The 16,053-nt window shown below is 43.2% G+C and overlaps 1 protein-coding gene across 7 annotated transcripts in view; it reads right to left on the reverse strand.

The window, feature by feature from the left end:
- Window positions 1-15,499: 15,499 nt before the first annotated feature.
- The window catches only part of FASTKD3 (FAST kinase domains 3), a 16,800-nt gene continuing 16,246 nt past the window's right edge, over window positions 15,500-16,053 (reverse strand). For 5 of the 7 annotated variants that reach the window (XM_075586186.1, XM_075586181.1, XM_075586182.1 and 2 more), the window contains one exon: window positions 15,500-15,879. In XM_075586186.1, coding sequence (XP_075442301.1) covers window positions 15,781-15,879 — 99 coding nt within the window. In that variant the 3' untranslated portion in view covers window positions 15,500-15,780. The remainder of the gene's footprint in view (window positions 15,880-16,053) is intronic. The other 2 variants (XR_012799176.1, XR_012799177.1) reach the window with 2 other exon arrangements.

Genomic DNA, 16,053 nt, shown 5'->3' on the forward strand with positions numbered 1-16,053 from the left:
GTGAGTCAAAAAGAAAATAATTGTGCGTAAGTAAAAACAATATTGAATCTGTGAGGAAAGCGCATTGTGACGTGGATCGTTGTGAAAATTGTAAGAAGTGTTGTATAGCTGTGAGACCGTGATTGTGCTCAATGTTAAAATGTAAGGATGTGAAATCCATAGTAACCCACTGATAATTCTTTTTCCAGACTACTGTATACTTTCCATTGCAATTCAGAGATCTGTAGTATCTAGGATAAATGAGGGCAGCCCACAAACCAGGGGTTGGAGATAAACATCGACATATCGTGACAAACCATCTTCCAAAGATCCAAAGCTTGATACAATGGGCCGGTCAGGAGGGCTATCTAGCGATTTGTCGAGATGGTGAAACAACAGTATGACTGGATGTGTACAACATAAGAATTGGTAATCCTATGGATGTAATACAAAGAGAATGTTACCCAATTCTAAGAGATTTTCAAGCTCCAATTGAAAAGCTTTTCTCGTTTGAGTTTGGCATAAAAACCTTGACCCCCAACTGTCTCAACGCTTGAAGAATAATTGCCGTCCCCTTGTCCGCATTTTTTATTACAATTGTTTTGTTATCTTTAAGATGTTTTAAATCCAGTCTTTCCTGAGATGTTAAGTTACAGCTGCAGTGGCTGTTATTCAAACATTTACCGGGGTGCATCCCGAATTACCCTGTGTGGTGGACCCGAGATGTTCAGTTGCAGACTAATGGCCTGCCGGAGTAACACAGCAGGGGTCCCTGCTGTGCGAGTCCTACCATAGTCTGCATCTCTGTAATAGACGCGCAGTAAAAGGCTGAATCAGTCACTCTAACTGCGTGCCTGTCACAGGCGATTACGGAGGTTTTATTAAAATTCTAACATTACAGTTATGTAGCAGGGGGTCTTCAGAGCTGAACGACACTGATTTCAGGACTGGGGACCCCCTACTTCCGAGATACAGGCCCCGTTATGGGGTGCCGGTATCCCCATGATAAAATCCTGTGAGTCACAGGCTGAAATCAACTTTGTTCAGCTCAGAGGAAGACTGCTCCCTCACACTAGTATCAAACACCCCCACCCCCCCAAAAAAAATAAAAAAATCATTACCTTAGCAGGTAGGTGCTAAGGTAATGAAGCTGCTTACATTTTTATTTTCATTTATATGTGTGTGAGAAGGGGGTCTCCTGAGCTGAACAAAGTTGATTTCAGCCTCAGGGACCCCTACTTTCAGAGATACAGGCCCCGGTATGGGGTGCCGGTATCCCTCTGCTTTGTTTAGATCCCACGGTCATGTGACCCACAGGATTTTATCACCCCATAACGGGGCCTGTATCTCGGGAAGTAGGGGGTCCCCGGACCTGAAATCAATGCGGTTCAGCTCCGGAGACCCCCTGCTACATTACTGTAATGTTAGATTTTTATTAAAAACCCTGCGATCGCCTGTGAGAGGCACGCAGTTAGAGTGACTGATTCAGCCTCTTACTGCGCATACTCTTACAGAAAGGCAGACTACGGTAGGACTCACACAGCAGAGACCCCTACTGTGTTACTCTGGCAGGCCATTAGTCTGCCAGGCACAACACGCAAGGATCAACGGCATATATCGAAATTCCATTTCGAGATGTATTCGAATAAAGGCCGCTGCAGCTGTACCAGAGGTAGAGTGTGAGAAGGAGTAACCCTCCGCTAAAATACGTATGTCTCTTTCTATCAATTTCTCAAAGGTTGCGATGAATGGTCCCCTTGATACCCTAGGTACAAATAAGGATTTGTTTCTAAGACCTGAATCTTTAAGACCGGAAAAATGGGGGTCTGTATCGCACAACTCGGTACAACCCTCCTGAAATAAACTCTCCATATCATTAGTAAATGTAATCTCTTTAAATGACAAAGAGTGAGCAGAATGATGTGTCAAATATGTGGTTTCGGCTAGTACTAACTTCTGTAAACACCATCAAGATTATAGTACTTTGAAGTTTAAGCCAGTTGGACATTGTGTATATTTAAGTACAACGTGCCGGGTGAAGTGAGTGCACCAAGTCGCTTTCCAGCTCGGCTTCGGGCACCTTGCATTCATCCCGACGCTAGGACTGTTATTATCACGGTGACCGCAATTATATGGATAGGTTGTAGAAGTTTATACAGCACCCCCCCTGACAACACAAGAGACATTTATTACCAACATTGGTTATCATACATCTTTAAATCACTGGGGGTTCCTTTTGAGCACCGGATCAGTGGCTTTTCTTAGCTCCTTTACCCTACAGTAGTATTAGTGTCTGCTGCTTCTCCATTTAGTGCAAAACCATGCAATAGTGATGGACCAGTTCCCATAGTGATGGGCCACGACTTCTGCTGCTGTTACTGCCAGCACCACCCCTATCACTACCCACACAACCACCAAAAGCCATGTGGCTTGAGATGAAGAAAGCTGTGATGATGGCCACCATGTTGTCAGTTTTTGTGTGTAATGTACGCCCCTACTGAGGCTGCCCTATGAGAACCTTCTGTAACGGGTGCCCGCCCCAAACTGGACTGGACTGCGAGGCCGAGGTGGGGATTTCGAAACACTGACCTGAGGCCACGAGATCGCATCTGGAATGCAGAGTCGTAGTCGTGGGTAGCCAGGTCAGGGTTGGAGAAGGGAGGATCATAGTATAACTTGCCGTGATCAAGGATAGGAGAAGATATGGATCGTTGGGGTCACTAGCCGTAGTCGAGGGTTGGAGAGAGTCATGATCATTGTAGAGAAAAGCGAAGGTTCCATTGAACAGCAAGATAAAACACAGCGAAGCAAGCAAGGCAAAGCAAGACAGGCAATATTAAGTGCTTGCGATCAGTACGTCGTCACAAGAAAAGACCAGCACGTCATCACAAATTGCAGCAGCAATAGCTGAGCATATAAAGGGATAGCAGTCAATAGCTGAGGAGTACAGCAGCAGAAGACGCTGCAAGAATCAGCCCCCTGATTCGTTGCTGAGTGAGCTCAGCACTACAGGCACTGATGAAGAACAGCAGCAGTCAGTTAGTGTTACACTCTGGAGCGGAGTCTGCTGCTGATGCTGCCATCTCGGGGGCGAAGCCTGTGCCCGATCTTCAAACCTTCATTGCCCTCCTTTCTCTTTCTACCTTTCTTCCTTTTCCAACACTGTGGAAATTTGCAGGGAGAAGCTAATTGTTTGTGTTCAGGCAGTCTCTTCATCGCGGGCCAAATAGTCTTTAATTCTGTCTTTGAAGCAAGAGGTTTAAAAGTGTAGGTTGAAGGTATTCATCTCTCCGTTTGATATTCACCATACCAGGATTATTTTTTGTCAGGCATTCAAGCACTTTATCAATCATCGCCATTATTTCATCATCATTGCCACGGGACACCAGGTTAGGTTTGAAATCTAGCCTTTCCTAGGTGCAGGGCACCTGCTTGCACGTGCTTACCCAAACCGAAATTCATCAGAAAATCCTGACCGGGACCTCGTCCTGATTATCCTGGAACTCATTTCGGTAAGAAATTCTGACAGCGACTGCAACGTTCGATTTGTAGAACTTGGCCCCAAAAGACGGGACTTAGTCTCTGCGGGGCAGACTTTCCAAGCTTCAACACGAAGCCGGTTGCTCTGCTATTTGAAACAGAGCCTTGGCTTCATCGACACAAGTCCCTGGATGGCCTGGTTCTCTGATTGGGGCTTCTCCTTACATACACTCCACTGAGCTATGTTCAGCATGGAGGAAGGAGGAGCGACCTATCAGAGCGTGGGAATACCTCCCCACCAGCCAATAAGAATAGGTGCTCGTCCTTTGACTGACATCAGAAGAGTAGGCATGCCAAGCTGGCTCGAAAAGCCGGTGGGCGGAAATTATGATTTAGCCAATGGGAGAAGCGCCTACGAGCTGTATCTCCCCCTAGCTTACTCATTGCCACCAACTGGGCAGGCTCCACCAAATCTGGCAGATACAAAAGGTGTTCCCACAGGGTGCCCTTTGTTCTCCGGACTTGGCAATTCACCCTTCCTTGCTCACCAATCAGTCTTATCACCTCTGGATATCCTCTCCCCCTTGAATTATGGACTCTATACAGACATGCCGGTGTCTATGCAGATGCCCTGGCTGACTGTATAGAGTCTAATAACAAATGTATAAAACATTATAAAGTACACTTTAATAAAGTATGTATTTTGGGGAACCTTATACTTATAAGGGAAATGGGTTTGGGATATTTGGGCTCGAAACTCAGGAGTCTGGGGGACACTGGGTTGCCCCGGTGTAATTCACCCCGTGTACCAGCAAATCATGCCTGCTCACCAGGGAGAATTAAAGGACTACCGGTAACTTCGGCCCCCGAACTCCTGCAAACAAAATAATTGCATTTCTACGCTTTTGTAACGCTTGCGTTCACAACCAACAAGGTGGGACCCCGGAAATGAGGTGGGAAAGTATTAAACTGCGCACCCACAGCAGCGGAGGCATGCCTGGAGGGTGGATAGTCATCGCCGGGCCTGAATTGGAGAGAGTGGGTTAGTTTGGATACTTGCCGAGGTCGTAGGCAGGTGCCAGGAGAGTAGTCAGTGCAGAGGTCAGGGTTTGGAGCCAGTAGGAAGGTAGTTAGTCTGATTGTCGTGGTCAGGGATAGAGAAGTGCAGATGGTCTGTGGCAAGCCGGGGTCGGTAATCCAGAGAGAGGTCCTAAAGTCAAGCCGGGTTGGTACACAGGAGAAATAAGCAGCAACAAGGTTAAAGCACAAGACACAAGGCAGGGACGTGGAAACATGAACTATGATCAGAAAGGAATGAGTGAGACAGCTGAAATTATGTAGCAGTGAAGCACGAATGGGAGTGAGGGGAGGAGCGGAGGCACTGCCCCCACGGAAGCAGAGATTGGCTGTAAGGTGCAGGAGACAGGTGGGAGATTTAGCAAACTTGCCTCACAGCTGGGGAGCGGTGCAAGACGTCACGTGTGCGCGCGTGATGGACACACGTCGTGTGTGGGGAGCGGAGCCAAGCTCTGTGGTGGAGTAGAAAGTCCTCCGTGTGCGCGCGCGTTCTATAAGCGGCGCGGAGGTGTGTGGAGCAGCAGGTAAGGAGGGAACACGCCACAGGGGACATGTTCCCTGATTCCTTACACCCAAATATCCCACCTAAACACTTGCACATACGAAATTTCACAGTTCTAGGGCAAATGGAACATGTAAACAGGAAAAGCAGGGGTCACTTTATTTTTTACGTGTATAAACCTTGGTCCCTGGCTTATGGTGCTATGTAGCTACCAGGGACCCCATGGTTTCAGTGGTAACCAGATGGGCTTAAATATTTATTGTAAAGCCTGGTTACCCCCTACCATCACAATCATCATTTAATCATTGTCACCATTATGATACATCATTATGATCCACCTCAATTACCTTGATGTTCATTGTCTAGGCAGGGGAGGAGGTGGACTTTCTGCAGGGAGATTGGGATTCAGTGACAGTATCATTGTCCCGCTTATATTTCCTGTGAGTAGCAGCTGCACCAGCAGCAGCACCTTTCATCGATTTTAACTTTATCTGATTCATCATGACCCCCACAACCAAAACTTCGTACAGTACACCTCTTATTGTCCCTCCACATCTACTTTCAAAATGTTTCTTCAAACCACTAAAGCTGGTACTACTATTAGACATGTTATTATTTGTTAACTTCACTTGTTATATATGCTATTGCTATACTAGGTTTACTGCTAGCTAGCCTAAGGGCAGACAGACTCAGATGATCTGCTTTTATATTCTAGCCCTACTTGCCTACCTGGCACTGGCAGGTGGCAGAAGCACCACACAGTTCTCCTCCCATTCCCACCTACTCCCCTCCCGAGTCCCAGCCACCCACCTACCACCAGATATCAGACCACCAGCCACCCCACTAGTTGGTATGACATATACATCGTTACAAAGTAAATGAGGTTGAAAAAAGACATACGTCCAACAAGTTCGACATATGCTAATTGTACTTTATAATTATACTACTAGTTGCAGTAAAAGAAATAATTACTAATTATATAATTGTAACAGGGATGTATCCCTGTTTAAATAATGCAGCCTCAGAGCTCTGAGAATCCAGCATAGAAATAGTTAATTGCAGCCACTCAATTAACTAGTCTCCACCTGGACTAATGAGAGCTCTGTAAAAAGTCTCATGTGAGACACAGGAGAGGTATTCCTTATCTCACATTTGGGCGGACAGAAGGAGAGCAGAGAAGCCTGCACACAAATACTGTCTTGAGCACAAAGGCTGTGCTGAGATCAAGACACCCAGAGGGCTATTTTTTTCCTGGACACACATGACCCAGGAACCTGCCAGAGACTGACATGGAGGGCCACCTGCTTAAGGTACTTCCTGAGACTTTGGGGTGATAGGCTGGTAATGGGAAAATCCCTCCAGTCCTGCAGATATGATCTGGGGAAGTAAGTTAGCCCTTACAAAGGGATAGGGGTTTGTTGTTTTTGTATGTTTTTCCAGGATAAAGGAACAGGCTCAATACATCCCAGATTTAATTTCACCTTAAAACAGTCTCTATTTGCATACCTCTGCACACATCTCTTACAATAATAGATTAAGCAAAGAAGGCCACTGAGACCAGGAGAGTGGACAGGCACTTGACACAGACAGGACACACACACACACAGACACTTATTTTTTGTATGACATCGTAGGATTAAAGGTCAATGGTTTATAATATGTGGAATCATTTGTCTGATGATCTCTGCCCTATAGTTCTTTACCAAGCATTTCCTTACACAGGGCCACCAACTCACCACTCTTAGGTGCATGCCTATTGATCGGATCAACACCCAGGGATGGTAATCAAGAACTTTTGCTCTTCCAATGTGAATACTTTTGGATTCAAGAGCTAAATACAGTGACCCCCAAAGGCCTCAATAGCAGCCTTTCCCTTTTATGTTTTCTCAAAAATTGAAACTGATTATATACTGGAACTGCATATTGTCCTATAGACTTTACCAGTGATGATGGATGGACTCTGTTCTGGTCACCGTACTATGCGATTAGGTGCAGTAAGGTCCCAAGTCAGGACCGAGGCACTGTGTTTTTGCCTACAATTGCAAAAACAAAAGCCTAGACATTGGGGTCACAACAAGTACAGTAACCCCTACATTGGATTACAAACCTCAATTAAAGACTTGATGGCCCTCTTCTAACATGAGGATAGTTGAAGCTGTACACCCCAGGACATGCATGGGATCCCAATTTGCCCACATAGGCTGAACAGATCATATTAATGTGGAGTTTCTACAAAAAGACTCAAGCCGAGCATACTCATTTATTTACCACTAGCCTTGTGCGAGACAAGCCTCTGGATCGGTATACAACTTTTGCTAATAATGTGTACATTGAGGTGTTCCAGCAATCAGCTGTCTTCCCTTACAGTGTATCACTCGTGAGGACTTGAAACTCCCTGATCAATACACCATTGCAGTGAGACTTGCCTTTACATATGACACTGGTGACTTGTTGGATACCTTTAATATCACTCTGAATGTATTTCCTCCCTGGACTAAGGCTGCACTTATAGCGACAGCGATGCAACGTCAAAACAAATGTATTGACAGCGAGCGCTTATAGTAGGCGCGACGCGACGACTTGGTCGCAATCGCTGTTAGTCACTTCAATTTGATTTTTCCAGCAACCGCAGCGACGTCAGCGTCACCAGTATTACAAGCGCGGCCTTACTCTCCAGACTCTGCTGCCTAGTATACTAATCAGCATTTTGTTACTTATTTGCTACTTCATTTGCTGTCGCGATTTGTATTTTTTACAAGTTACAATTGTATTTGTTAGTATTAGGAACTGGATTGTGCTACGTGGCTTATACCAATCTAGGGGTATGTATCCTAAACTCAGGCCCACCCCTTTCAGTTTTCCTTTTTGGATTTTAGACCCCGCTGGCCCCACTAGGGTTCCACCTGACTCATGACATCACTAGGGTTTCAAGGAGTGAGTTTTTATGCGGGTTTTCTAGGGGTCACTTCAGGATATATGATAGAATATGTTCACCGCTGTATCACTGTTGGTGTTCTTAATAAAGGCTCTGTTTGGAGCCAAAACATTGCCGAATACATTTCACCTTTGGATCTTGGAGTGCCTGGCCTCTTTTCTTCTATTAGATGTGCTGCCTTGCCAACACCTGTTATGGTGTTTTTAGGAATCTTGTTTATCATCATATGAATATTTTGCATATCTCTGTCGTTCTGGTGAGGGACTTGCGTGCCTTAAAAAAATGTATATATAGCTCTGTGAAGACTGCATGACTACAGCAGACAAAAAGAGAGAAAATATGAGTTGAATCATTTTAACCCACGGCAATGGCACTCCACCACTGTAAATAAGCTCCTAGCATCCATGTTTAACCTAAATGTATTTGATACAAACTGCACGTGCAGCACAAAAATTATACAATATAGGTCACTGGCATTTATTAACTTCTTTATATGTGCCATGTTACTTTTTTAAGTAGCCTACTGACATTTATACTTTGCAAGCATTTTGTTTCTAACTTGTGTCAATAAAGCATCATAAAAAATATGCTAATAACCTTAAAACAAAATGCCCCCATGTTTCGTGCGCTAGGGTTGGGAAAAAGGAGAAGTTATCTCTTGTATTGTATTTTCTTGTCTTCTGCATAACACACACACACACACACATATTATAATAACTATATATGGTCCAGCCACAGCATTTCAGTCGGGTTGAGGTTTCGACTTTGACTGGGCCATTGCAACACCTTGATTCTTTTCTTTTTCAGCCATTCTGTTGTAGATTTGCTGGTATGCTTGGGATCATTGTCCTGTTGCATGACCCAATTTCGGCCAAGCTTTAGCTGTCGGACAGATGGTCTCACATTTGACTCTAGAATTCTTTGGTATACAGAGGAGTTCATGGTCGACTCAATGACTGCAAGGTTCCCAGGTCCTGTGGCTGCAAAAAACAAATCATCGCCCCTCCACCCTGCTTGACAGTTGGTATGAGGTGTTTGTGCTGATATGCTGTGTTTGGTTTTCGCCAAACGTGGCACTGTGCATTATGGCCAAACATCTCCACTTTGGTCTCGTCTGTCCAAAGGACATTGTTCCAGAAGTCTTGTGGTTTGTTCAGATGCAACTTTGCAAACCTAAGCTGTGCTGCCATGTTCTCTTTAGAGAGAAGAGGCTTTCTCCTGGCAACCCTTTCAAACAAATCATACTTGTTCAGTCATTTTCTAATTGTACTGTCATGAACTTTAACATTTAGCATACTAACTGAGGCCTGTAGCGTCAGAGATGTAACTCTTATTTTTTTTGCAATTTCTCTGAGCATTGCACTGTCTGACCTTGGGGTGAATTTGCTGGGATGTCCACTCCTGGGAAGATTGTTTTCCACTTTTGAATAATCTTTCTCACTGTAGAATGATGGACTTTAAATTGTTTGGAAATTGCCTTAAAACCCTTCCCAGGTTGATGGGCAGCAACAATTGCTTCTCTAAGATCATTGCTGATGTCTTTCCTCCTTGGCATTGTGTTAACACACCTGAATGCTCCAGACAAGCAAACTGCTAAAACTTCGGCTTTTATAGAGGTGGTCACACTTGCTGATGGTTAATTAATCAAGGGCATTTGATTAGCAGCACTTGTCTACTACTTAGCATTTTAATTCCTATGGAAGCAGTAAGGGTGTACTTAGTTTTTCACACATAGCTTCTCCATTTTGGCTTTATTTTTGTTAAATAAATCATGACACGTAATATGTCATTTGTTTTTGTTCATCTGAGGTTGTATTTACCTAATTTTAAGACCTGCTAAGGATGATTGTTACTATGTCCTGATACAGTATGTAAAACCATGGAATTAAAGAGGGTATATGTTCTTCAGTATTAGGTGATACATTTTTATTTGGACTAACAATTTATGTCATAGGACAAGCTTTCGAGAGTTCTCCTCTCTTCCTCAGGTCGGCAACACTGATTTACAAATGAATCTATGGCTACAACAGGGTTTGGGAGAGCAGAGAAAAAAAAAAAACAGATGTACTGTAGATAAGGTAGGGTGAGAAAGTGTTGGGTGGTTTTTATTCCACCCCCATGCTCTCCCTAAGGCCGCGCTTATAGTGCGCGCGACAGCGACGGCACCCGTCGCCACCCGCGAAAGTTGTATTTCGCTTTGCAGCGACGTCGCAAGCGACATGGCCATTGATTTGTTCAGAGGCTGTCACATGTGGCGACAGCCTCTGAAAAATCAAATTTGACCGGCTTCAAAATTTCACGCTGCCACATCGCATTGCGCTTACTATAAGCGCACGTAACGGCAGCAATACATTTATTTTGCCGCTACGTCGCGTCGCCGGCACTATAAGCACAGCCATACACTGTTTTAGACATAGATTCATTTGTTAATCAGTATTGCCGACCTGAAGAAGAGAGAAGAACTCTCGGATGCTTGTCCTAAGACATAAATTGTTAGTCCAAATAAAAAAGGTATCACCTAATACTGAAGAACTAATTTAATCTGCACTATTGCAACTGGACTAACACGGGGGTGTGGTGGTGGTGGTGGTGTGTGTGTGTGTGTAATTTACGTCTTTATTAGTTTGAATTGAAAAGGTTAGTGCCTCACTTTCTACATTACCATTGCACGTGTTTACATTTTCAGGCAAACCATCCTCTACTATAGATAAAATGTAATCAAAGCAAGTGCAATATCCGAGTGAATTTAGTTTTAAAAGTATTTTGTACTTGATTGAAGCAATCATCATTTTCCTTTTGATTTTTTACTCTTCCAATCTGAGTGAGAGCTTCTATAAGGCAACGATTTAAAATTGTTCACTTCGGAGGAGGAGACAGCTGTGATTTCAAAAATTCTGTTATATCAAGACCATTGTATGATTGTATAAGTTGTTCCAGTCAGGGGCATAATGTACAAATATCCAAATTCTGATTTTTACATGATGCGAATACTTTGATCAAACAAAAAACAAACCAATGGCAACTGGTAGGCAATACGTGCCTACATATGTTCTTCCTTTTAGATGTTGATAACTGCAATTGAAATAATAATTGAAATATATATGCTATACAAGTTAATACCATTTATCCTTTGCAAATCAGTATCTTGTATGTTCCTGATCACAGCCATTAAAAGAAAGGAATACTAAATAAACTGTATAATGCATCTGGAAAATGGAAAATAGAAAATAAAGAAAAAGGAATAACAAACTCGTTAGTGTTAAATATTTCTTAAGCAGGGGGGTTGGGGGGGTGAAAATCTAAATAGCACGAAACACCCTTCTTTTCTTCCTTTCAACAGTTTATTCTGCCAAAAGCCTACTGTAGAAACCAGCTTTCTTCTCTTCTAAAATCTGGCACTTGCAGGAGATGTAGCAAGATAATATTCCAAGTCTTTGGCCCTTTGGGACACTATTGCTTGAAGTATTTCGCACTTGGAGTGTGCAGTACATGACAGAAACCATATGTTGTGTGTTCACTGTCCCTCCAAGCAAGATATGTAAACTAGACAGTAAGCTCTATTTTCCTAGCTTTGACATTTATTGATAAGTATATTTTGCAGCAATATTTCAATATGTTAATGGCCACTACAGTCATGTTGTTGTCAGTTCAGCAAAAGCAGTATTTATGTATCACTGACTTGGCTGTTTATTCTAATTAAAAGCTGAAGAAAATACACTATAAAATAAATTAACCAGATAAAATGCCACTGTTGGCTGGAGGAAATGCAAACATAAAACTAAATTTTGGAAGTTTGCTTTCATGCTTACTGTTAGGTAATTAATCAATAAACAAAAAAAGACGGTGTAAAACAGCGCTAAAATAAAATGATAAAATTCTAAAACGGATTTAAATGGTGAACTCTAATTTAGGTAAGATAGGCCGCCTGGTAGGTACTGACAGTACAATCAGACAAGGATGACACAGAAAAAAAAGAGAGATTACCGGCGCCTTTAAAGTCCAATAAATTGATTAGAAATGTCCAAACGTTACGTGAATAGTCCCAACAGTGTCCTCTGGCGTAAGGGCAGTGAAGGGATGGATGAGCAGCTCCCACCGTGCAATGGTGAAATATGTGAAGAGAAAACAAAACAAATCTCTGGAATGCCCTTCCCCTCAGTACCCGACTAGCACCCTCTCTATCCACTTTTAATACCCACCTTAAGACCCACTTGCTTAAAGAAGCATATTAATAGCACTGTGGATATTCTGAACACGATACATAAAGCTTGGCCCCCTGCAGACGCACTTACCAGAACTCCCTCCTACTGTCTCTGTACGTTCTACCTACCTACCAATTAGACTGTAAGCTCCTCGGGGCAGGGACTCCTCTTCCGAAATGTTACTTTTATGTCTAAAGCACTTATTCCCATGATCTGTTATTTATATTATCTGTTATTTATTTGATTACCACATGTATTATTACTGTGAAGCACTACAGTATGTACATTAATGGCGCTATATAAATAAAGACATACAATACAAATTATGTGAGGGGGGGGGGATCCCCTGAGGAAGTGTGCGCATGCGCACGAAACGCGTTGAGAAGTTAACTTTTTAGAGCTGCTTTTGGCTAAGGAGGACATAGTTCAAGCAGCCGATCCAGATTTGAGAGGGAAGGAGAGAGAAGGAGCGCCGTTCCAGGAAGTCCCGCCTTCGTGTGACTCAACATCCGCCCGGAAGTCCTGCCTTCCAGTGACGCATCATCCGCCCCAAACAAGTGGGGCATCACAGGAAGGCTCTTCGGCTGCTACCACAGTGGACAACCAGTTCGTCATATATCTCCATTGCCTGCTTATGTTTGATATCTTGTGAGTAGGGTCTCAATTTTACCCCATCTGGACCTGCTGCGATCTTATACTGTATGTCCTCCGGAACCCTCTATTTTATTTTGTTTATTAAATAGCTTTTAATTATATTTGCCTTGCTAGTGTTTGTCTGGTTTTGTTCGTTTTGTGTTGTTGGTATTTGCATTGGACATTCATGTCAGCACAGATTGTTTGGCATACTGCACCATAATTTGTTTTATTTTCTCTTCACATATTTCACGATTGCACGGTGGGAGCTGCTCATCCATCCCTTCACTGCCCTTACGCCAGAGGACACTGTTGGGACTATTCACGTAACGTTTGGACATTTCTAATCAATTTATTGGACATTAAAGGCGCCGGTAATCTCTCTTTTTTCTAGGTAATTAATCAATGCATTGTCAAACCCATGTGTCAAAGGGACCCATAATAATAATAATAATAATAATTTATATATATATATATTTAGTGCTCGCAGAGTTATCGGTGAGATGGCCCTACACTACAGGCATACCCCGTTTTACATACACCCGCTTTACGTACACTCACAAGTACGTACATTTTTTTTTTGTTGCACCATACCCCTGTGTATGTACACCTGCTTCGCGAGTACGGACACCAGGGGGCAGCGTGCGCACCTAAACACTCCTGCAACCTCCTTCATGCTTGTCTTCATTATGGAGCGTTCGATCTCCCTGTTCCCTCTGCCCTCCCATCTTTGTCCGTTCCCCCTCCCATCTGTGTCCGTTCCCCCTCCCATCTGTGTCCTTTCCCCCTCCCATCTGTGTCCGTTCCCCCTCCCATCTGTGTCCGTTCCCCCTCCCATCTGTGTCCGTTCCCCCTGCAATCACGCTTCCTAAAGCAGCAGCTAAACCAGTGAGTCCGCCCGTGACTCTGCTTCCTCCTTCTCCCCCCTAGTCCCTCCTCCCTCCTCAGAGCTCTGTGAAGCTTTGCATGTGATGTGAATTACAGACTACAGTGTGAGGGGGAGAAGATCTTCTGCTGCAATCTTTGTGTGTGTGTGTGTGTGTGTGTGACACTGAGTGACTGTGACACTGTGTGACTGTGTGACTGTGTGACTGAGTGTGTGACTGAGTGACTGTGTGTGTGACTGAGTGACTGTGTGTGTGAGTGTGACTGAGTGACTGTGTGTGTGAGTGTGACTGTGTGACTGTGTGTGACTGAGTGACTGTGTGTGACTGAGTGACTGTGTGTGACTGTGTGTGACTGAGTGACTGTGAGTGACTGTGAGTGACTGTGAGTGACTGTGAGTGACTGTGTGTGACTGTGTGTGACTGTGTGACTGTGTGTGTGACTGAGTGACTGTGTGTGTGACTGAGTGACTTAGCGTGTGAGTGTGACTGTGTGTGACTGTGTGTGACTGAGTGACTGAGTGACTGTGTGACTGAGTGTGTGACTAAGTGACTGTGTGTGTGACTGAGTGACTTAGCGTGTGACTGAGTGACTGTGTGTGAGTGTGACTGTGTGTGACTGTGTGTGACTGAGTGACTGTGTGTGACTGAGTGACTGTGAGTGACTGTGTGTGACTGAGTGACTGTGTGTGACTGAGTGACTGTGTGTGACTGAGTGCGTGTGTGTGTGACTGAGTGCGTGTGTGTGTGACTGAGTGCGTGTGTGTGTGACTGAGTGCGTGTGTGTGAGACTGAGTGTGTGACTGACTGACAGAGAGACTGAGTGAGAGAGAGAGACAGAGAGACTGAGTGAGCGAGAGAGACTGCGAAAAGGAGAGAGCTGCTATACAGTACTGACCCGCGTGCGCGCCTCTCACCTCCTTGCTTGCTCCCATTAATTTTATTTGAATAAAGCCTACTGTATTTATTTTGGTTACAAATGCATTATTTACACCAGTTATGCACATATATGATGTTTGCAGTACAGTACATGCATTGTAAAGTGGAAAAAAGGCAGTGCTTCACTTTAAGTACATTTTCACTTTACATACATGCTCCGGTCCCATTGCGTATGTTAAAGCGGGGTATGCCTGTACTTTTTTTTTTTTTTAAACAGCCTACAAAACAAAAGCTTATATATTGGATGGATGGATTTGCACCAACTTTGTTATAGGGAGATAGGAGGAATGCCACATTTGGTTTAAATTCATTAGGCCAATTGCAATATGAAGGTGTCAAAAGGCAGATGAAAAAAAACAATCATACATTTCACTTTCAAGGTTTTTTTTTTTGTAATGCCCTCTTATATCTAATATGCTGCTAAACATATTATTCTGAATTTTTTTATTATGGGTTGTAGGACTTGAAGGTTGAAGTGCCCATCTATTATGGCTAATGGTTAGTGCAACTTACGCCTCCGCAGGAGCACCTCAAGCAGCCCTTCCTTTTCATAGTATTTCTCCCTTTCCCACTACAAACTTGCACTGCAAATAAATGAAATAATATTGAAGATAAAGTAACCTTTGTGGTCTAGCTTTTCATTTGCAACTTACCGGTTTAAAAATGAGCCAGCGGATGGAATTAATTAGGCTTCATAGACTTATGCAATATGTAAATGTGTATGTATGGCTTGTGTGTTCAGTGTGTACGATTTCGAGTCTAGGTTTAAGAGGCTGTATATATGTGTATATTTTGTGTTATAGTGAAAAAATTACTGACTTGTGACATCAAAGTTCTGCTCATATTCTAGAAGTGAATAAACTACATGAACTTTGAACAAATAGATATATTTAGAAACTGGTTTGGTGTAACAAAAATAGCAGTATTGTTCCTCTAAAAACAGGGTTCAATATACATAGATCGGCTTTACTCATAACACATGAGAAAACATTATATACTGTATAATGTCCACAAAATGCAAAATCTCCTGGAAGTGCATCATGAACAGAATCTTACACGGTCTTCTTTCTCATCACATAAATGCAGTTGAAGAACTGCAATTATATCACTGTGCAGGTGCAAAATCGACATTACTGTATGGAACTGCTATCACCAGCTCAGTCTGTATGTATGAGGAAAGATTTTCTTGTGAAGATATTCAACGATGTCTTCATTATTCTTTAAGTTATCAAATTCATAGAAGGGAACCTGCAAAAAAAAAAAAAAAGGCATTTGTCAATATACAAATTCTGCTCCAGTACATCTCCAAAAATCCAAAACAGCTCACCCTCAGTCACTGACCCAATTCCCTTCAATTAATTTGAAAACACCATTAGAGAAAATCCCTGCTGTGAGAAAGGACTCCTCTGTTGGGTACTGTGG

Source organism: Ascaphus truei, chromosome 2, assembly GCF_040206685.1.
Source record: "Ascaphus truei isolate aAscTru1 chromosome 2, aAscTru1.hap1, whole genome shotgun sequence".
Lineage (NCBI taxonomy): Eukaryota > Metazoa > Chordata > Amphibia > Anura > Ascaphidae > Ascaphus > Ascaphus truei.